This window comes from Macaca mulatta, chromosome 10 (genome assembly GCF_049350105.2).
Source record: "Macaca mulatta isolate MMU2019108-1 chromosome 10, T2T-MMU8v2.0, whole genome shotgun sequence".
Taxonomy (NCBI): Eukaryota; Metazoa; Chordata; class Mammalia; order Primates; family Cercopithecidae; genus Macaca; species Macaca mulatta.
The window spans coordinates 25,039,821-25,061,565 of NC_133415.1; the positions used below are offsets into that span (position 1 = coordinate 25,039,821).

At 44.9% G+C, this 21,745-nt stretch overlaps 2 protein-coding genes and 1 long non-coding RNA gene across 7 annotated transcripts in view; 1 reads left to right on the forward strand and 2 right to left on the reverse strand.

Moving 5' to 3' along the window:
- LOC107000616 (uncharacterized) overlaps positions 1-5,897 on the reverse strand; it is a 24,555-nt gene extending 18,658 nt beyond the window's left edge. The window contains exon 1 of the long non-coding RNA XR_001447732.2: positions 5,812-5,897. This is a non-coding gene — a long non-coding RNA (uncharacterized LOC107000616). The remainder of the gene's footprint in view (positions 1-5,811) is intronic.
- The window catches only part of TFIP11 (tuftelin interacting protein 11), a 20,176-nt gene continuing 4,316 nt past the window's right edge, over positions 5,886-21,745 (forward strand). The window contains exons 1-11 of one of the 5 annotated variants that reach the window (XM_077948691.1): positions 5,886-5,976; positions 6,195-6,271; positions 7,171-7,247; positions 8,074-8,291; positions 11,789-11,942; positions 12,259-12,415; positions 14,706-14,833; positions 16,445-16,597; positions 18,539-19,066; positions 19,195-19,301; positions 21,269-21,437. In XM_077948691.1, coding sequence (XP_077804817.1) covers positions 8,083-8,291; positions 11,789-11,942; positions 12,259-12,415; positions 14,706-14,833; positions 16,445-16,597; positions 18,539-19,066; positions 19,195-19,301; positions 21,269-21,437 — 1,605 coding nt within the window. In that variant the 5' untranslated portion in view covers positions 5,886-5,976; positions 6,195-6,271; positions 7,171-7,247; positions 8,074-8,082. 5 annotated transcript variants of the gene reach the window in all.
- The window catches only part of SRRD (SRR1 domain containing), a 19,062-nt gene continuing 13,011 nt past the window's right edge, over positions 15,695-21,745 (reverse strand). Inside the window, exon 7 of the mRNA XM_077950286.1 lies at positions 15,695-19,340. Coding sequence (XP_077806412.1) covers positions 19,296-19,340 — 45 coding nt within the window. The 3' untranslated portion in view covers positions 15,695-19,295. The remainder of the gene's footprint in view (positions 19,341-21,745) is intronic.

Below are 21,745 nucleotides of genomic sequence, written 5' to 3' on the forward strand. Positions count from 1 at the left end.
GTGATCCACCCACCTCAGCCTCCCAAAGTACTGGGATTACAGGCATGAGCCACCACACCCTGCCAAGTCTGGATTATTTTGATCTAACCTTGCTTCCATTTCCAAACAATAGCTGCTTTTTTTTTTTTTAATGGGTTGTTTATTAACTTTTTATTTTGAAATAATTATAGACTCATGTGAAGTTGAAAAAGTAGTGCAAAGGGTTCCATGTATCCTTCACCTGGCTTCCCCCAATGCTGATCTTATGCAACTGTAGTGCAATAGCAAAACCAGGAAATTAGCATTAGTAAAAACGGTTCAGTAGACTACAAACCGTATTCAGTTTTCGCCATGTTTACATGCACTCATTTGTGCGTGCTTATGGATTTAGCTAAAGTTCAAAACCATGCATTTCAGGGTTTTATTTCCTTCTTTTAGCAACAGAACCCTCCATATACCCCTTATATGCCCATAGAGACAAATCAAATCACATGTAAAAACTCAATCTGTAAAGCAAACATGGGCTGGGTGAGGTGTCTCACGCCTATAATCCCAACACTTTGGGAGGCCAAGGTGGATCACTTGAGGCCAGGAGTTCAAGACCAGCCTGGGCAACATAGCGAGACCTCATCACTACAAAAAGATCTTAAAAAATTAGCTGAGTTTGGCTACTATAGCCTGTAGTCCAAGCTACTTGAAAGGCTGAGGCAGGAGGATTACTTAAGCCTAGGAGGTTGAGGCTGCAGTGAGCTATGATTATGCCACTGCACTCCAGCCTGGAAGACAGAGCAAGACCCTGTTCCCCCTCTCCCCCAGCAAAAAAGTGGGTATTTTAATGAGGACCCCATCCCTGCACCAAAAAACAAAACAAAACAAAACAAAAGGGCCATTTTGATGAGGACCCCATCCCTGTCCCAAGCATCAACTATTTCTCTCTGAAGTACTTTTATCATTGTTAAGGTTTTGTATTTATTTTCCTGCTGGGTTGATTCAAATTGATTTTATTCAACAGGCTACAAACTGCATGAGTGCAGGAATCATTGTTTTTCATTGTTTACCATTTATTCCCAGTCTACCATGCCCAGCATGTTAAGGTTGTAGAAGCCAGCTTCCAAGATGGCCCCCAGTGAACCTGGCCTCCTGGTATTCACCCCCACTTTGGCATGTTTTTCCTTTGTGCACTGAATAGGGTTAGGGTTCCAGATTAAATACAGGATGGTAGTTAAATTTGAATTTCAGATAATTTTTTAGTATTTTGCAATATTTTACGATACATACAAATACTGTTATTCATTGTTTTATCTAAACTTCAAGTTTAATTGGGCATCCTATATTTTTATTTACTACATCTGGCAACCCTATATAGGGCTGAATGTGTAACCAATAAGATATTGCAAAAATGGGCCAGGCGCAGCCAGGTGCAGTGGCTCAGGCCTGTAATCCCAGTACTTTGGGAGGCCGAGGCAGGTGGATCACGAGGTCAAGAGATCGAGACCATCCTGGCCAACATGGTGAGACCCCATCTCTACTAAAAATATAAAAATTAGCTGGGCATGGTGACGCACACCTGTAGTCCCAGCTACTCGGGAGGCTGAGACAGGAGAACTGCTTGAACCCGGGAGGTGGAGGTTGCAGTGAGCTGAGATTGTGCCACTGCACTCCAGCCCAGTGACAAAGCGAGACTCCGTCTGAAATAAAGAAAAGAAATGGGCCAGGCGTGATGCCCCATGCCTGTGATCCCAGCACTTTGGGAGGCTGAGGCAGGTGGATCGCCTGAGGTCAGGAGTTCGAGAGCAGCCTGACCAATATGGTGAAACCCCGTCTCTAATAAAGTGGCATGTGCCTGTAGTCCCAGCTACTCAGGAGGCTGAGACAGGAGAATTGCCTGAACCTGGGAGGCAGAAGTTGCAGTGAGCCGAGATCATTCCAGCCTTAGTGACAAAGCAAAACTCAGTCTAAAAAAAAAAAAAAAAAAATGCAGGAATGACAGTGTGACTCCAAAACTAGGCCATAAAAGACCCTGTGGCTTCTGCCTTGTTCTCTCTTGCTTTGCTTATTTTGAGGGAAGCTAGCCACTATGTCATAAGGACACTTGGTAGCCATATGTAGAGGCTCACATGGCAAGAAACTGAAACCTGCCAACAACCAGCACCAGTTTGCCAGCTATGTGAGAGAAGCACCTTGGAAGTTAGTCATTGAGCCCTGGTCAAGCCTTCAGATGACTGCAACCCCATGAACGACCCTGAGTCAGAACCACCCAGCTAAACCACTCTCAAGTTCCTACCAAAAGAGATTATGTGAGATAATGTTTACTGGTGTTGCAAGCCGCTACATTTGGAGGTAACTGTTACACTGCAATAGATAACACATAGGTACTCATTAAATATTTGTTCATGACTAAATGAATAAATGACTGATGAAGGCTGTGGTTTCTCCCCTTACTGTGTTTTGCGGATATGTGATTTACAGATAACACCCCAAGCCTATGGAACCTCATGTTCCAGCTTTCTATATAAGGATAGTCTTCACGAATTCTTGAAAGATAAATAGGGTAGAAACCATCTGTAAGAAACATTTAGAGGGAAACCAAATTGCTAATCTCAGCTGATCTGGGTTCTCAATTCTGCCAAGTTCAGGACACCATATATATATTTTGGGACAAGATGCAAAATAAGAATAAGCCATGTGCAACTGTATAATGTCACTGTCCTAGAAAAAGTACATGTGCTAGTCTTTAAATATATCAGCTTTGAAATGCCACTTATGGATTGTTTCTATGGTACCAACCTATTTAAAGTCGTAACTGAGCGAGGATTTTTTTTCCCCAAATCTTTTGTAGGCAATATGGAAAGTGTGCTGTATGGCATAGGCTGTAGAAATAAGAGGATAGGAATGTGGACTCTGGGGTTATAACAAACTACCTTACAAGGTTGATGAATCAAAGCGATGATGTCTGAAGAGTTTGGCTCTGTGGCCCTGAACACACAGGAATCATGATGTGTGACCCTATGCATGCTTTTGCAAAGAAAGCACCTGCCTGGGTGTTTGAGCTCCTGGGTTTCAGGCCTGGCCCTGTCCTTAAACTCACTGTGTGGTGCTGGCACCTCCCCTCTGCCAGGGCCTCCCCCACCGCCTCAGCTGTGAAAGAAGAGGTATAGACCCATGAGTGTTGCAGAGCCCTGCCAGACTCCTCCTGCCCAAGGAGCCTTGTTGCTTGGTAACCCCTTCTGCGAAGGCCACATGTCTAAGCACCTCATTGGGAATGCAGAAATGAGTGTGGATGTTCCCAAATCTCAAAGCAATGTTTTTGTTTTTTCCCCCCTGGGAAATGACATGGGATCACGATAGATATGAGACCTTGAACCTAAAGCTCTGGCTGCCTTGTAAAACTTTTCCTTGTTTTTCAAAGTGTGGGCATTTGATCCCAGAAATCCTGAAAAACCATGAATTTTTGAGACTGAAAGGGGTATGACATTGGGTTTTTAAAAATGAAGGCTGGCGCAGTGGCTCACGCCTGTAATCCCAGCACTTTGGGAGGCCAAGGCAGGCGGATCACGAGGTCAGGAGTTCGAAACCAGCCTGGCCAACATGTTGAAAACCCATCTCTAATAAAAATACAAAAAGTAGCAAGGCATGGTGGTGCACACCTGTAATTCCAGCTACTCGGGAGGCTGAGGCAAGAGAATTGCTTGAACCCAGGAGGCATATGTTGCAGCGAGCTGAGATCATGCCACTGCACTCCAGCCTGGGTGACACAGTGAGACTCTGGGGGGAAAAAAAATAAAACAAATAAAAAAACAAATATTAGCTGGGTGTGGTGGCATAACGCCAGCTACTCGAGAGGCTGAGGTGAGGCATGAGAATCACTACAGCTGCACCTGTAATGCCAGCTACTCGTGAGGCTGAGGCATGAGAATCACTACAGCTGCGCCTGTAATGCTAGCTACTCGTGAGGCTGAGGCATGAGAATCACTTGACCTTGGCACTTTCTAAGATTACAGTTTTGTATAAAGCATGTCTCTTTATGCGGGTTTGTCTAATGTATCCTCATGATTACATCCACCTCATGATTACCTCATGACTCTGATCACTAAATCAGAGCCTGCACTCTTAACTACCCCATGAAAGTCCACAACGTTCCCTTCTTCAGAAGCCACAGAGTGAGTTCCACTTGGTGACATAAATCCACTAGCATCAGTCCCTCATGATCAAAGTAATTGCAGCTCCATAAAATCTGCTGTAAAGCCATAAACATAGCTACAGAAAAGCCAAGCTTATATATGCTTTTGACTTTTGAGCCACAAACAGATTTATACATTCAGGCACAGGCTAAAAACACTTTTTTCCCCCTTTGTTTCCCTTACTCTGCTCCTGGCGGGCCTTGTAGTCTGTTAGACCCTCTCTCCTGGCCTTAAATGCTAAAACCACATATCTTTCTTTTTCTGTTTCTTTCCTGAGTATATACTATGTGTCAGGCACAACGATTCTACATGTCACTAGGAATACAGAGATCATTAAGACACAGACACCATTCCTAAGCAGCCCACATTTAACTGGGTACACAAAAATCGTTGTTTTAATTCTTTTTTTTTTTTTTTTTTTTTTTTTTTTTTGAGACGGAGTCTCGCTCTGTCACCCAGGCTGGAGTGCAGTGGCCGGATCTCAGCTCACTGCAAGCCCCGCCTCCCAGGTTCACGCCATTCTCCTGCCTCAGCCACCCGAGTAGCTGGGACTACAGGCGCCCGCCACCTCGCCCGGCTAGTTTTTTGTATTTCTTAATAGAGACGAGGTTTCACCGTGTTAGCCAGGATGGTCTCGATCTCCTGACCTTGTGATCCGCCCGTCTCGGCCTCCCAAAGTGCTGGGATTACAGGCTTGAGCCACCGCGCCCGGCCTGTTTTAATTCTTAACAACTACTTGACGGTAGACTTAAGTATATGACTCCAAGTCCCGTGCTCTTTTTACATTCCAAGAATTGCCTCTTGGATCTTTTCATCACATAGAGCAGAGAGAGAAAAATTAAGCAAAAATTAACAGCTAACACTTTTTGAGCACCTACTGTTACCAGGTACGGTTTTCATTGCCTACAGTTTTATCTTATTGAATCCTTAACCATTTTGCCGAAGAGAAAACAGGCTTAGACGTAATGACTTGCCCAAGGTCCACAGCTGCTAAATTGCAGAGTCAAGGTTGGAACTCCAGAGCCTGTGGACACTTAAATGTCTACACGGAGTCCCTGGGCTAGTGAGGGCTTCCCAGGGAGGGCCCATGACTGTTCTGCTCATTGTATCACATTGGCCTAGCAGCACAGGTGAGGGGCACTCACTATATTTTAATTCGATCAGTGAATACATGAATGAATTTACCAGCCTGCTGGAAACGAAGAGAATGGAAACATCTCCTGGAGAGAATACTTGGGAAGTCTAGAGTTTGCCCATTCATTCCTTCATTCCCTCTTAAACTCCTTCATAAAGGCCACTGCCCTGTGCCCACGACAGCGTCAGAGACACAGGAGTCACAGTCTTGACCTTCATTATTCCCATTTGAATGTTGTGTCCCAGGCCCCTTATTGTCTCACAGTATTTACCACAACTACCCTATGGGCTAATCCTACATCTCTTATTTTACAGATTTACACTCTCAGTGGCAAAGTCTCCTTAGGCCAAGGTGGCTCAGCGGATTCCACATCAGTCATCACAGGCTGAGCGTCGGACTACAAAGCAGGCGCAGCACCGAGGCCGACTCCACGGGAAAACCACTCCCCAGCCATTCTAGACCTTGCAAATCCACCCCTCCTCTCTAAGATCCCAGCCGGCCGCTCTACAGCCATACCCGCCGTAGCGTTCCACGCTGCCGCGGCAGCCAGTAGGACATCCGCTGTCGACTAACGTCATTTCCGGCGCGCCAGCCACGCTGCATCCGGGTTCTGGCGTAGGAGCGGCGGTCTTCTCGCGCGGATTGTGAAGCTGAGTTTTGGTACGCTGGACCCTCGGAGAGGTGAGCGAGGCTGGCTACGAGGGGACTCAGCGCCAGTGGGAGTAGGGGCGAAGGTTCGGGGAAGGCGAGCTGCGGTCCAAGCCGTTGGGGTGTGGGGAGGGGAATCCATTTCGTAGACAGCTCTGCCGAGGCACGGAGAGGGGCGGTGCTGCTTGGGGTCTACTGGAATTTAGGGCTTGGGTTCAGTTAAGAACCTGAGCCTCCTTCGCCAAACCTAGACAGCAAGAGAGAGACAAGCCCGAGGCCTGACTTCTAGCTCTCCTGAGTTTGAGCCCTATGAGCAGTGGAACCTAAGGTAAGTGACTAACTTCTCTGAATCTCCTTTTTCTTATCTGAAACATGAAAACTAACGGTACCTACTTTGCAGAAGTGTCTTGATGCGGACAGTTGATAATCGGTCTCAAGCGACCAGCATGTACCTAGCATCTACTGATGAGGGCTTCATAACTTGTGACTACTCACTCAGGGCTTATTACCACCTACTATGCCCACGGAGGCAGTGGTATTATTTAACCTTATGTATTTGAGAGTCCCCACCTTTTCCGAAAACCCTTCTGTCTTAAACACTCCTGGAAGAGGTTGGGACCAGCTGCATCCAAACAGTGCACCAGTGAGTAGAAGAGGGCAGAGATAACGTTTTGCCAGAGGTGACCAGAGTTGGACACTGCCTGTGGAAGTAGTGAACTCCGTGTGCCTTAAGGCCGCTTTCAGCAAGACAAGAATCACAATTGCTCTCACCTGTTGAATGTATTATTGTGTAGTGCACCATGCTTGGCGCTTCGCGTGCATTTAATTCTCATACACTGAGTATCTGATAGAGTTGAATTTGAACTCAGGCTTCGATTTTAGCGTGCCAGATTTTAGAATCACTTTGCTAAGTTTACACCCTAGTGCCATAATAGTAATGATGATTGTGATGGTTAATACTGAGTGTTAACTTGATTGGATTAAAGGATAGGAAGTATTGATCCTGGGTGTGACTATGTGGGTGTTGCCAAAGGAGATTAACATTTGAGTCCGTGGGTGGGGAAAGGCAGACCCACCCTCAATCTGTGTGGGCATAATCTAATCAGCTGCCAGCACGGCAGGAATATAAGCAGGCAGAAAAATGTGAAAGGAGAGACTGGTCTAGCCTCCCAACCTACATCTTTCTCCATGCTGGATGCTTCCTGCCTTCCAACATTGGACTCCAAGTTCTTCAGCTTTGGAAATTGACTGGCTCTCCTTGCTCCTCAGCCTGCAGACAGCCTATTGTGACACCTTGTGATAGTGTGAGTTAATACTTAATAAGCTCCCCTTTATATATATATGTCTATTCCATTAGTTCTCTTCCTCTAGAAAACCCTAATACAATGATTAACCTAATCATGGGACTAAAGTAGAAGCTGTCGTTTCTTGAGCACTTATTTTGAACTCATTGAATTTGCCTTATAAGCATTCTCTAAGGTTGGTATAGTAGTTTATCCCAATTTAAGAAATACAGCTGAATTTGCTCACCCAGCTACCATGAGGTAGATTCTCTATATCAATCCCTGGCCATCTGACTATTAAAATAGTGTTCATAATTACTACAGTCTTTCAGCTCATCAGAAGAAATTCATGTGAGGAAAACTGAAAATGTTGTTTCATCAAGTAATGTATTTCAAAAAGCATGTTCTAAAAAAAATCACTCCTAGGACCACCAAGGATCCAGATATAATTCTTTCCTCAGTAATAGAAAAAAGAATCTGGGATCTAAGAAGATAGCCACTCATTTTCTAAGGCAATAGTGTACAAAATAACCTATTTAGTTATTTTTGTGTGGTTTGTGTATGTGTGAATATGTGTGATATTTATGATATTGGCTAGGACAAGGAAATATATACTTTTAAAGAATCATAGATGGTTGGGACTAGTATTTTGTTCACCTGTTTTAGTACTGATTGTTTTCTAAAAGTAGGTTTTTAATATTTTCTTTATTGAATAGTAATGCCAATTTTAATGGACTTTGAATTCAGAGAAAGTTCTGAAGGCAGCAAGGAATAGAGACTCACAAGGAATCCTCCTACTGCTGCCCCCAGAACTTATGGCCTGTGCCCTTTTTGTCTCTTTCTTTAGCGACTGGCCATGTCATTGTCCCACTTGTACCGGGATGGGGAAGGCCGCATTGATGATGATGATGACGAGCGGGAGAACTTTGAGATCACTGACTGGGATCTCCAGAATGAGTTCAACCCCAACCGACAGCGCCACTGGCAGACCAAGGAAGAAGCCACCTACGGGGTGTGGGCAGAGCGAGACTCGGATGATGAGAGGCCCAGCTTTGGAGGCAAACGGTACTGCCTGGCATGGGGGCTGCTTCACCTTGCTTTAGGGAAGAGGGGGAAGATGGGCAGGGAGTGGAGGAGATACCGTGATAACTATACTTGTCTCCTGGCCTTGTTGAGACTGTTAGCTGTGACATCATCTCGAGAGGTCTGGTTTCCTCTTTAGGCTAGAGTGCTGCTCTTTCACTTTTTTATTTATTTTATTTTATTTTATTTTATTTTATTCTATTTATTTATTTATTTATTTATTTATTTATTTATTTGAGACACTGTTTCACTCTGTTGCCCAGGCTGGAGTGCAGTGACATAATCTTGGCTCGCTGCAACCTCCACCTTCCGGATTCAAGTGATTCTCATGCCTCAGCCTCCCGAGTAGCTGGAATTATTGGCACACGCAACCACCTCCAGCTAATTTTTGTATTATTAGTAGAGACGGGGTTTTGCCTTGTTAGCCAGGCTGGTCTTGAACTGCTGACCTCAAGTGACCCACCCGCCTCAGCCTCCCCAAGTGCTGGGATTACAGGCGTGAGCCACCATGCCTGGCCTCACTGATTTAATTATCAGTGTTTATTGAGTGATTACTATGTATTAGGCCTGTGCTGTAGACCCATTCTTGCCTTCCTGGAGCCCAGACTGTAGAAGATGGAAATAGGCATTTGAAACTTGTAACTGTGATATAGGACACGAGGGACATGAGGACATGAGGGAGAACACATTTTAGGGCATTTCACCTATTCTGAGAGGTCAAGGAAGATTTCTATGGAGAAAATTGACGCTTAAGCAAGCTGATATGACTGACAGTAGAAGGTAACTAGGGTGGTAGAAGAGGTCTTAATATGCAAAGGCCTTTGATGGGAAGCATCATGGTATCCACAAGGATATGAAAGGCTTGGGGGCTGGAGCAGAGAGGGGGAAGGGTAGCATAGTGTGTGTGATAGAGGGGGTGTGATGTGGGGCTGGGTTACGTTTTGAGAAGACCCTTTTGCTGGTGTGCTCAATAGGCATGGAGCCACAGTGGAAGACTGAGGAGGCCAAGCCAGTGGTCCCTGCGCAGGTAGTGGAGTAGTGGAGGTACTGGTCTAGGATAGTGGTGGGCGATGTGGATTCAGGCTGTGTGTCTCCTCCCCAGCACAAGGTTATATGTGCCCTGGCTGAACCTCACTCGACCAGGGTGTGCCAGGTTGGGGTTTTTTTCCTCCGATGAATGGCCCCACCTGTGGCCTCTAGGCTCCATCCTATTGAGAGTGTGCCTTTTTCTTTTTCTTTTTTTTTTTTTGAGATGGAGTCTCGCTGTTTCGCCAGGCTGGTGTACAGTGGTGCGATCTCGGCTCACTGCAACCTCCGCCTCCTGGGTTCAAGCGATTCTCCTGCCTCAGCCTCCTGAGTAGCTGGGACTACAGGCGCCCGCCATCATGCCCAGCTAATTTTTTTTTTTTTTTTTTTTTGAGACGGAGTCTCGCTCTGTCGCCCAGCCCAGGCTGGAGTGCAGTGGCGCGATCTCGGCTCACTGCAAGCTCCGCCTCCCGGGTTCACGCCATTCTCCTGCCTCAGCCTCCCGAGTAGCTGGGACTACAGGCGCCCACAACCGCGCCCGGCTAATTTTTTGTATTTTTAGTAGAGACGAGGTTTCACTGTGGTCTCGATCTCCTGACCTTGTGATCCGCCCGCCTCGGCCTCCCAAAGTGCTGGGATTACAGGCGTGAGCCACCGCGCCCGGCCCTTATGCCCAGCTAATTTTTGTATTTTTAGGAGAAACGGGGTTTCACCATGTTGGCCAGGATGGTCTTGATCTCTTGACTTCATGATCCACCTGCCTCAGCCTCCGAAAGTGCTGGGATTACAGGCATGAGCCACCACACCCAGCTGAGAATGTGCCTTTTTCAAAGGAGGCTGGGGGAGAAAGAGTATAGAGATTAGTTCAAACTGCTCATCCACAAGGGTGTCTGAAAGTGGATGACAAATAGATCAGGGATCAAAAATTGCATAATCATAATAATAGCAGCTAACATCTCTTGGCTGCTTACTTGTTCTGGCTATTTCACAAGCCTAGATTAATTTTCCTTATGAGAAAGGTACCATTATTATTCCTATTTTACAGATTAAGTGACTGAGGCTAATGGTCATACAGCTAGGCAGAGGCTAAGCTAGAATTGGAACCTGGACCTATCTGACTCTAGAGTTGGGGATCTGAATCACTAAGTTATGTTACATTTTTAGGAATAAAGTCCCTAAATTCTGTTGTTGCCATGAGGATGTTGAATTACTAGGTTGGTCATTTTACAAGGCATCACTTTATTTGCTGTATTCCCAGGTTGTTTTTTTTTTTCTTCAAAACACAGTCTCTGTCACCCAAGCTGGAGTGTACAGTGGCATGACCTCAGCTCACTACAACCTTTGTGTCCTGGGTTCAAGTGTTTCTCATGCCTCAGCCTCCCGAGTAGCTTGGGATTACAGGCGTGCGCCACCACACCCAGCTAATGTTTTGTATTTTTATTAGAGATGGGATTTTGCCATGTTGGCCAGGCCGGTCTTGAACTCCTGGCCTCAAGCCTACCAAACTGCTGAGATTCCAGGTGTGAGCCACTGTACCCAGCTCCAGGGTTTTTTGTTGTAATTTTTTCTTTTTTAAACCACACAGTACAAATATATCAATTTTATTTTATACAAAAAGGATCTGAGGTTAATGGCTTAATGTAAATGCTTGAAGCAGTCAGAGTTTAAATCAATATATTTCATTTTACAGAGTTAATTTCTTATTTCTTAAGGGACTTTAGTGTAATTTTCTTTTTTTCTTTTCTTTTGAGACATGGTCTTACTCTTTTGCCCAGGCTGGGGCACAGTGACATGATTATAGCTCACTGCAGCTTCAACTTCCTGGGCTCAAGCAATCCTCCCATCTCAGCTTCCCGTGTAGTTGGGACCAAAGGCTTGCACAACCATGCCTGGCTAATTTTTATTTATTTTTTTATAGAGACAAAGCCTTAGTATGTTGCCCTGGCTGGAAATTTTCACATTCAATAAATTTAATGGATAGGAGCTTTTTCTGAGTTTGATTAATATAATTGTTATATGCTTTACGTTCGTATAATCTTTCAGTGGGTTTTATTTATTTATGATTATCCATCAAAATTTCTCTCTGCTCCTGTTGGATTTTTGTACTTGCAATAGTTTTCAAAACAAATGCTTTTTATGATAAATTAATTTTTTAAAATGTAGGAAAACTGTATTATCACATCATATTTTGGATTTATAATCAACCCTACATTGATGTGATAACTCTTCAGCTGTAGAGGAATATGTCAGATAAAATGTTAAATGTGACTACAGGAAGCCAAATCTGGGGTCCTTTAGATATTTTGACACATTAAAAAATGTGTTACTTTTTTAAAAAACCTTCCATGAAGTTCATTCTAAGGAGTTTTCAAGCACGTAGTTTCTGCAAAGGGATTGCTGCAGAGAGAAGAGTTATTTACCAACCCCGTGGGGCTTTGTTTCTGTGCCTGCAGGGCCCGTGACTACTCTGCGCCGGTCAACTTCATCAGTGCAGGACTCAAGAAAGGGGCAGCGGAGGAGGCAGAGTTGGAAGATTCTGATGATGAAGAGAGACCTGTTAAGCAGGACGACTTTCCTAAGGATTTTGGACCAAGGAAGTTAAAAACGGTAGAGTCTTTATTGCAGGATTGTGACTCCAGTAATATCCTTCAAATGTCATTGTGGCCCAAGCATTTTCTAGCCAGGGAGAAACTTATCTGGAATGCATTTTGTGAGTATCTCCTTTTGGTGGCAGGCTTCTGTGAGTTGTGAAGTGCGTAGTGTAGTCTCTTCCTTCCTGACACGTATCACACACATTTTTGGTTCTTGTGACCCTTTTCATAGTGCTGTGTAACTTAGACCATTTTCCTGTTGGCCAAGCTTTCTTAGATTTTTCTTCTTTTTGTTTTTCCATTAACTAAGCTTTGATTTTTCTTCTTTGCAGGGTGGCAATTTTAAGCCCAGCCAGAAAGGTTTTGCAGGAGGAACCAAATCTTTCATGGACTTCGGCAGCTGGGAAAGACACACAAAAGGAATTGGACAGAAGCTTCTTCAGAAGATGGGCTACGTCCCTGGACGGGGCCTCGGGAAGAATGCACAAGGTATTGCACTTTGGTCGTCTTGTGTGATGGAGGGCAGGCAGAGGAAAGGAGAGGGGCATTGGGAGAGGAGGTTTGCTTTTCCCTTTTAAAAGCACTTTCACTCTCTCTAGCCTGGTTTGCCAGCACAAGACATTTGCACTCCTAAGCTACCTTGCTTTATCAAAGCTCAAGTTAAATAAGTAATTGTTTCAACAAGAAGAAAAGGGTTAGGGTGTAAAATAGGCTGCAAACAGGTTGGAGACAGGCTTTTTTTCTGGTCCTGACCAGCTACTCAGGAGGCTGAGGCAGGGGAATCGCTTGAACCCAGGAGGTGGGGGTTGCGGTGAGCCGAGATCACACCACTGCACTCCAGCCTGGGCAATAGAGTGAGACTCAGTCTCTAAATAAATAAATAAATAAATAGAATAAATAAAGACAAAAATGAATTAGTTGCTAATATTTAAAAAACAGACAATTTCACCTAAAATTCTAGATTTTGCCTGGCAGTAGTTAGTTGAGGCAAGTGAGAGCTGCTCCTGGGACAATGGACATGGTCTTCTCTTGGAGGCAGTCTCCACGGCCCCCTGTTGTCTTCCACCCCAACCCACAGGAACTTTTCTTGGTCCCGAAGTCATTTGAGTTTGCCATCCCTACTCACAAGGGTTTTAGTTTTGCAGAAACGGTTATTTGTCCTTCAGGAATATCAGTAAAACATTGTGTTTAGCTTTTTTAATAATTAGAGCCATATGGCTGTAAAATTGGCTGAGCAAATCCTTCATTGGTTACTTCCATCTTCGTCTAGTAGCCCAGTCTCCTCCTGTCTTCTCATGGCCAGCCTCACTGAGACACAGCCCCTGTCACACTCTTATCTTCTTGAGACCAAAGCCTCTCAAACCAAACACTTGGATTCTTCCTACAAGAACATTTCCCCTTCTTCTTGAGCTATATCCTATGCATGATTGCCAAGTAGATATAATCAAATGTGTCCTCCATATTCAAATTTGAGTCTCTAAATAATAATATTACTTTTTGAGACACAGTTTCACTCTTGTCGCTCAGACTGGAGTTCTATGGCACGATCTTGACTCACCTGCAACCGCCGCCTCCTGGTTCAAGCGATTTTCCTGCCTCAGCCTCCCGAGTAGCAGGGATTACAGGCAGCTGCCACCACACCCAGCTAATTTTTGTATTTTTGGTAGAGACGGGGTTTTACCATGTTGGCCAGGCTGGTCTCGAACTCCTGACCTCAAGTGATCCACCCTCCTTGGCCTCCCAAAGTGCTGGGATTATAGGTGTGAGCCACTGCGCCCGGCCTCTAAATAATTATTAAAGTGAAATCCAGGTTATGTGTTGAAAACATTAGGTACATGAAAAATACATGAACTTAAGCAAGGATACGCTGAATGAGAATGAGGGGACAGCTTTTTTCCTTTTTTTGATACAAGGTCTCACTCTGTTACCTAGGGTGGAGTGCAGTGGCATGGCATGATCATAGCCTACTGCCGTCTCAACCTCCTGGGCTCAAGCCTGCCGAGTAGCTGGGACGACAGGCACACTCTGCTATGCCTGGCTAATTTTTTCTTTTTTTGTAGATGGGGTCTTACTATGTTGCCCAGGCTGGTTCAAGACCTTGGCCTCCCAAAGTGCTAGGATTACAAGCATGAGCCACCATGCCTGGCCCAGGGATAGCTCTTATTTGAGACTTCAGCTGTACTAAATGGAAGGGAGGCAGGGATGGAAAATTTGGAGGGGGGGCAACATCTTCATTGAAATGTTGTGGTCCTATTCGTAAACTCTTTTATGAGAAAAGCAACATTTATTTCTAGGGCTTAAACTTGTTATAAAAAAGTTAAACATAGGAGATAGGAACTCCTAAGTAAAATACATGAGTCTTATATTAAATTACAGCTTCACTTCAGTCAGAGTCAATATAGTATCTGAATTATTGCATTTTCCCTAATAGAGGCTTCCAAAGAAGTGAAGTGTAGAATTTAGTATGCTGGAGTTCTCGGTTATAAATGTAGTGTTCTGTTTTCTTGTCCACTGAAACAATCCAAGTAGAAATGGAAATCTATTTGGGATATAAATAAACCAGTCAGCAGACTGTTCTGTGGTAGCATAAATGCTCATAAGTTTCAAATCACAAGGGACAAGAGTAGTGTTCTGAGGGCAGAGAATAGCTCTCCTTGAGTAGCGTGTTATTTTGTGGAAGGAGCAAGAAACTGTCATTTCACTGAGTGGCTGATTCACATACATGAATTGCTGTGATCATAAGACTGTCTTTTTTTTATCTTTTGCTGAAATTCCTCAGGTATCATTAACCCAATCGAAGCCAAGCAGAGAAAGGGAAAAGGTGCTGTGGGGGCTTATGGATCCGAGCGCACCACGCAGTCAATGCAAGACTTCCCTGTGGTTGACTCAGAGGAAGAAGCTGAAGAGGTAACTGGAAGTCAGGAGACATGGGTGGGTGGTGTCCTGTCCATTTCTAATGGCTGTTCATTTATCCCTTCATTCTGTTAGTCCTCAGATGTTTATTGTACACGTACCATATGCCAGGTGCTGGGCTGAAGGCTAGGTGCACCATGATGAGAGGGCGCACGGTGGACAGAGAGTAAACAAGCAGCTATGGTGTGGAAGTGGCAGTTGAAATGGCAGAAGGTGCTAGGACCTGCCTAGACAGAAAATAAGGTTGGGGGTTGGGAGGTGGTGTTGACCTACTTTTATAAATAGGCTGGTCAGGGAAACCTTTGAGGAAAGGAAACATTTCAGTTGAGACTTGGCAGAAGGGTGAGCTGAGAAGCCTGAGGACACTGAGAGGCTCTGAGCTTGCCGGTTAAGAAACCATAAAGGAAGCCGTTGTGGTGGGAGGGTGGTACACAAAGCAGAGGGGAAGGAAGTGCATTCAGAGGGGTGGGCGGGCCACAAGATGGGCCTTGACAGCCATTTTTAGGTGCTTGGGTTTCATCCCAAGTGCAGCAGGGAGCCATCTGCTGGCAGCTGTGTGTCCCTTTTCCCCAGTGATAGAAGGGGCCAGCTTTGTTGATTGAAGTATTACTCTTTTCCCATTTGAATTTATGGGGGAAAGCAGGATGCTGCAAAGAAACACGTTACTCTTCTTGTCACTGACCTTTTGATGACACAGTCATTTGATAATGTGGGATTGACCACTCTGAGTCAGGGGTTCTCAGACTTAGAAGCCTACAGGTGCCAGGCACACCACAGAAGCAAGTAAGATGAGCCAGATGCTAGACAATAAAGAGTGGTGGGGACTGTGGCACAGAGGTGAGGCCTTAGCCTGTCTAGAAGGTAAATCTTTATTCAGCTCTAGGTGATTGTTGCTTATGAGGATGTGGGCTTAGTATTGCCTGATCCTCTGATTTTCCCAAAGTAGCCAGATGTGTAGATACTTTTAGAGAAAAAAATGACAAGTCTTAACCAGTATGAGAAAAACATAATGACAACTCCAAAACCAACTTCTGTGGGCTGGATTCTACTACCATCACGCTAAGAAAGTTTACAAATTTGCGTTGGGCCGCATTCAAAGCCGTCCTGGGCTGCGGGTTGGACAAGCTTGCCGTAGCTCCTCCTGTAGCTACGGCAGGTACATTTTGCAGACCCTGATTATAAGAGATACCTTTGCTTTGAGAGTTAGGACCTGCTTATTTATCTTCATTTTAAAGTGAGAAACAAGATTTTGTGTACTTAAAAAAGCGTTTACATTGCATTTCTAAGTTTTATATGAGGTACATTTAAACTAGTATAGTGCCTGCCCATAGTAGATGCTCAATACATGTTGTTTCCTTTATTTTTGTTTCTCCCTCCCGTCTGGTGCACCTGCCTTCTGAACCTCATTATTTGTAAGAGGGTAAATGGGGTCAAGGAGTTATCATTAGATAGTTTTGGTGTCATGCAGGTGCATCCTTTCCTTCCTTCATATAGAACCTGGAAATAAATCTAAGACAGTGAATGGTGACATCTGTTAATGGTCTTAGCTGTCTCACCTGTTGTAAAAAGTGGTTTGCTGCATCTGACTGTATCCTTCTGGTTCAGGAGTTTCAGAAGGAGCTGAGCCAGTGGAGGAAAGACCCAAGTGGAAGCAAGAAGAAGCCCAAATACTCTTACAAGACCGTGGAAGAGTTGAAGGCCAAGGGCAGGATTAGCAAGAAGCTCACTGCTCCCCAGAAGGAGCTTTCTCAAGTCAAGGTATGGGGACCTTTGGACACCTGGTACAGGAGCCACACCCCAGAATTAATCACTGAACATGTTCTAGGGTTTTTTGGATCTTCTAGCTAGGCTTTTTTTTTTTTTCTTGTACCTTGCTTTTCTCACTTATTTTATAGGAGTGTAATGAATACTATTAATATCATGTTCCTATTCATTACACTCCCATATTTAGTAATAGTTACCAAGTTCCTTCTCTGCCAGGCACTCTTCACGGCACTACACTGGTAAACCAAATGATGTTCCTGTGTTTCTGGAGCTTACATCAGTGAATTCAGTAACATTCTTATTATTAAAAACTCACTGTGAAGATTTATAATGAGTGTAGAATTCCAGAGGGTGGCTGTCCTATATTGCTTGATCCTACCTCCGTTGTTAGGCATTTAGCTTTTATCTGGTTTAGTTTGGATTTTTGACTGGTTAGTTTGTATATAAAACTTCGTCTTTGTTTGAGACATTTTTTTAAGGATAGAGATGTACATGTGCAATCACCATGTTAAATACAAAAGTACTTAAGACATTCAAATACTCAGAAGGTTGTATTAACTCTGTCTGACCAGGAGGGCAGGAGAGAGTTCCCAGGGCTCCTTAGTCAGCATTGAGTATTTTCTTTTTTTAAGATACATTCAATTTTCACTCACTGTTACGTGCATATAGTGTATTACGTTTTCCATTACTTTTCCAAGTAGTCAAAGAACAATGGTGACAGTTGCCTGTTGTCATTTGCTGTAGGATATATAGTGTGTCATAGACCTCAAAGCCTTTAGTGGGGTTCTCAAACGTGTGCTGTTATATTATCTGGACGACCTGATAAGAAATACGGGCGTCTAGGTGCCTCCCAGGAATTTTGAGTCTAAACTGAACCTCAAGACTTTTTTTTTTTTTCCTCCTCCAGTGATTCTAATGCTGGTGGTTCATGGATCACACACTTACTTAAAAAGTGGTGATGAATCATTCTGCTTCAGAAGTGCAGTCCATATTCACATTTCCTGTTTTCCTAAAATATTGGAATTAGCTCATTGCCTAGGTTGCCTTTGTTCAATTAGCCTTTTGTATGTTTTATTTTGTTTTAAAATTAAAAGCCTGGGCGCGGTGGCTCACCCCTGTAATTCCAGCACTTTGGGAGGCCAAGGCGGATGGATCAGGAGGTCAGGAGATCGAGACCTTCCTGGCTAACACGGTGAAACCCCATCTCTACTAAAAATACAAAAAATTAGCCGGGCGTGGTGGCGGGCGCCTGTAGTCCCAGCTATTCGGGAGGCTGAGGCAGGAGAATGGCATGAACCCGGGAGGCGGAGCTTGCAGTGAGCTGAGATCGTGCCACTGTACTCCAGCCTGGGCACCAGAGCAAGACTGCATCTCAAAAAATAAAAAAGTTTAAAAAATTAAATTAAAAAAAAAACTGTTATTATAATAGCAGTGTGTAGTACATTTTAGAAAGTTAGGAAATAGGGAGAAATATAGGAAATATTTTCCATCCTTCCAAGATTACCAAATGTTAACATCTTGTTATACATCCTAGATCTTTTTCTATGCTTATGTGCATTTTTTAAATCAAAATGTGATATTCTGATTGTGTTACCTTCTTTGATCAGTACAGCTTCTACTTTTCCATTAAAATAAATTTTCACATCTACTAATACTCAGTCCCTATTTAAATTTCATGTTTCCCTAAAAAGTCTTCTCCATCTGGCTTGCTCAAAGTGATCCAACCTAGAACTGCTTGCTGCATCTGATTTTGTCCCTGGAGTCTCCTTTAGGCTAGGACAGTGCGGATCCCACTTTACAACACTGCCCTTCTCCAGCTCTGTTGAATAATGTGGTTTCTACACACTTCCCTGTCATGGGGCCTTCCCCTGGGCTTAGCTGTGTGTTTAACAGTGCCACAGTGGTGTTAACCTTCGTCCTTCTACGTTTTCCAAGGTCATAGACATGACAGGCCGGGAGCAAAAGGTCTACTACAGCTACAGTCAGATCAGCCACAAGCACAACGTTCCCGATGATGGGCTGCCGCTGCAGTCCCAACAGCTGCCACAGTCTGGCAAAGAGGCCAAGGCCCCGGGCTTTGCGCTGCCCGAGCTGGAGCACAACCTGCAGCTGCTCATTGACCTCACGGAGCAGGAGATCATCCAGAATGACCGGCAGCTACAGTATGAGCGGGACATGGTGGTCAACCTCTTCCACGAGCTGGAGAAGATGACCGAGGTCCTGGACCATGAGGAGCGGGTCATCTCCAACCTCAGCAAGGTCCTGGAGATGGTGGAGGAGTGCGAGCGGCGGATGCAGCCCGACTGCAGCAACCCCCTCACCCTGGACGAGTGTGCCCGCATCTTTGAAACCCTGCAGGACAAGTACTATGAGGAGTACAGGATGTCCGACCGTGTGGACCTCGCCGTGGCCATCGTCTATCCACTCATGAAGGAGTACTTCAAGGAGTGGGATCCCCTCAAAGTGAGTTGTTGGGAAAATCAACTTATCCCTGCCTCTTGGTTGGGCTTACCCTTGCTTGATGAGTTGGTCCAGTGGGCAGGGAGGGCTGGAAAGCCTGCTGCCCTCAGCTGCTCTGCCTTTCTCCTCAGGACTGCACTTACGGCACCGAGATAATCTCCAAGTGGAAAAGCCTCCTGGAGAATGACCAGCTCTTGTCTCACGGCGGACAGGACCTCTCGGCAGATGCCTTTCACAGGTACCACAGGGCAGGGCTCTGTGCTCCAGCTCCTTTCTCCTGGGGGGTTGGGAAGGACTGCTGAAGGTGGGGGAAGGCAGCAGTGCTAGCCTTGATTAATTCTCTGCTCATGCTGACACCGCTTTAGGAATTTAAATTCATTTGGCCATGAATTTATTTTATTTTTTATTTTATTTTTTTTGAAATGTTTTATTTCCACAGGGTTTTGGGGAACAAGTAGTATTTGGTTACATGAGTAAGTTCTTTGGTGGTGATTCGTGAGATTTTGGTGTACCCATCTCCTGAGCAGTATACATTGAACCCAATTTGTAGTCTTTTTTTTGTGAGACGGAGTTTTACTCTTTCGCCACGCTAGAGTGCAGTGGTGTGATCTCAGCTCACTGCAACCTCCAGCTGCCTGGTTCAAGCAATTCTGCCTCAGCCTCCCGAGTAGCTGGGATCACAGGCATGCACCACCACACCCAGCTAATGTTTGTATTTTTAGTAGAGACAGGGTTTCACCATGTTGGCCAGGATGATCTCCATCCCCTGATCTCGTGATCCACCCGCCTTGGCCTCCCAAAGTGCTGGGATTACAGGCGTGAGCCACCGTGCCTGGCTTAATTTGTAGTCTTTTATCCCTCACCCCGTTCACCCTTTCCCCAAGTCCCCAAAGTCCATTGTGTCATTCTTACGCCTTTGCATCCTCATAGCTTAGCTTCCGCTTATGAGTGAAAACACAAGATGTTTGGTTTTCCATTCTTGAGTTACTTCACTTAGAATAGTAGTCTCCAATTCCAACCAGGTTGCTGCGAATGCCATTAATTCATTCCTTTTTATGGCTGAGTCATATTCCATTATATATATATGTACCAGTTTCTTTATCTACTTGTTGATTGGTGGGCATTTGGGTTGGTTCCACATTTTTGCAGTTGTGAATTGTGCTACTGTAAACTTGTGTGAGCAAATATCTTTTTCATAAAATGATTTCTTTTGTGTTTTTTTTTTGAGATGAAGTCTCGCTTTGTTGCCAGGCTGGAGTACAGTGGCGTGATCTTGGCTCACTGCAACCTCTGCCTCCGGGGTTCAAGCAATTCTCCTGCCTCAGCCTCCCAAGTAGCTGGGACTACGGGCATGCACCACCACGCCCAGCTAACTTTTGTATTTTTAGTAGGCACGGGGTTTCACCATGATGGCCAGGATAGTCTCAATCTCTTGACCTCATGATCCGCCTGCCTTGGCCTCCCAAAGTGCTGGGTTTACAGGCGTGAGCCACCGCACCCAGCCATGACTTCTTTTCTTCTGGGTAGATACCCAGTAGTGGGATTGCTGGATCAAATGGTGGTTGTACTTTTAGTTTTCTAAGGAATCTCCACACTGTTTTCCATAGTGGTTGTACAATTACATTTGGCCATGAATTCAGCTGACACTTGTCAAATGTCTGTTGAATATCATGCTTGTGCTAGGTGCTGGGCTTACCCTAGTACAGCAGACAGCCTCTGTCTTTAGTACAGCAGAAAAGGCAGATGGGAAATAAGGTAGTGAACAAATAAAGGCAGGATGCACACCAGGTACAGTGATAGAAAACTGCAGGAGCGACCTCCTTGGAATGGGGGTTAGGACAGAGGTCTTAGAGGTGACATTGAAACTGTGATCAGAGGGTGAGAGATGTCAGCTCATGAATAGAAGCCTATAGGTGGGAAAGCACTTGATACCTAGGAAGAGACCCTTGTGACCCTAAAGCAGCTCTGCCAGGTGGGCGGGCACTGCCTACGAGACCAAGGCCTCAGTTCGAGAGGAGAGTCACGAGAACAAGGAAGAAGCAGGCTCAGGTCTGGCCAGCATGGTGACTGGCCTGATGGTTTCCTCTGATCGGATTTCCATGCTGTTGCATTTTTATTTCTGATTCTAGAGAGGTGGGCGGTGGTGGTGTTCTTTGAAACCAATCAGTGTAATTAACCAGCCTGTCCTCTGCCTTTCTCCCATAGGTTGATATGGGAAGTCTGGATGCCTTTTGTTCGAAATATTGTCACTCAGTGGCAGCCAAGGAACTGTGACCCGATGGTGGACTTTTTGGATAGTTGGGTGCACATCATTCCTGTGTGGATCTTAGATAACATACTGGACCAACTCATCTTCCCCAAGCTGCAAAAGGAGGTGGGGTGAGAGTCACAGGAACAACTGTCATCACTAACCACAGGGACTTGTTCAGTCTATGTCTTCATTATCTCAGTGCTGTTAAAACGCCTGGAATTAACAGAATTTGTCAACACAACTGTTGACCTAGAGTGTTAATTCCAGCCTTTTTCTCAGCACTTTTCCCCCCAAGCCACCCTCAGGAGGGAATTCATTTTCTTGATTTCTTCACTAAAATTAGAATTATGCTATTTCTGAGAGGTAATCAAATGAATGGGCATATTTGTTTGGCGATGTACAAAGGACCATGGGCCTTGGAGAGCATGGGG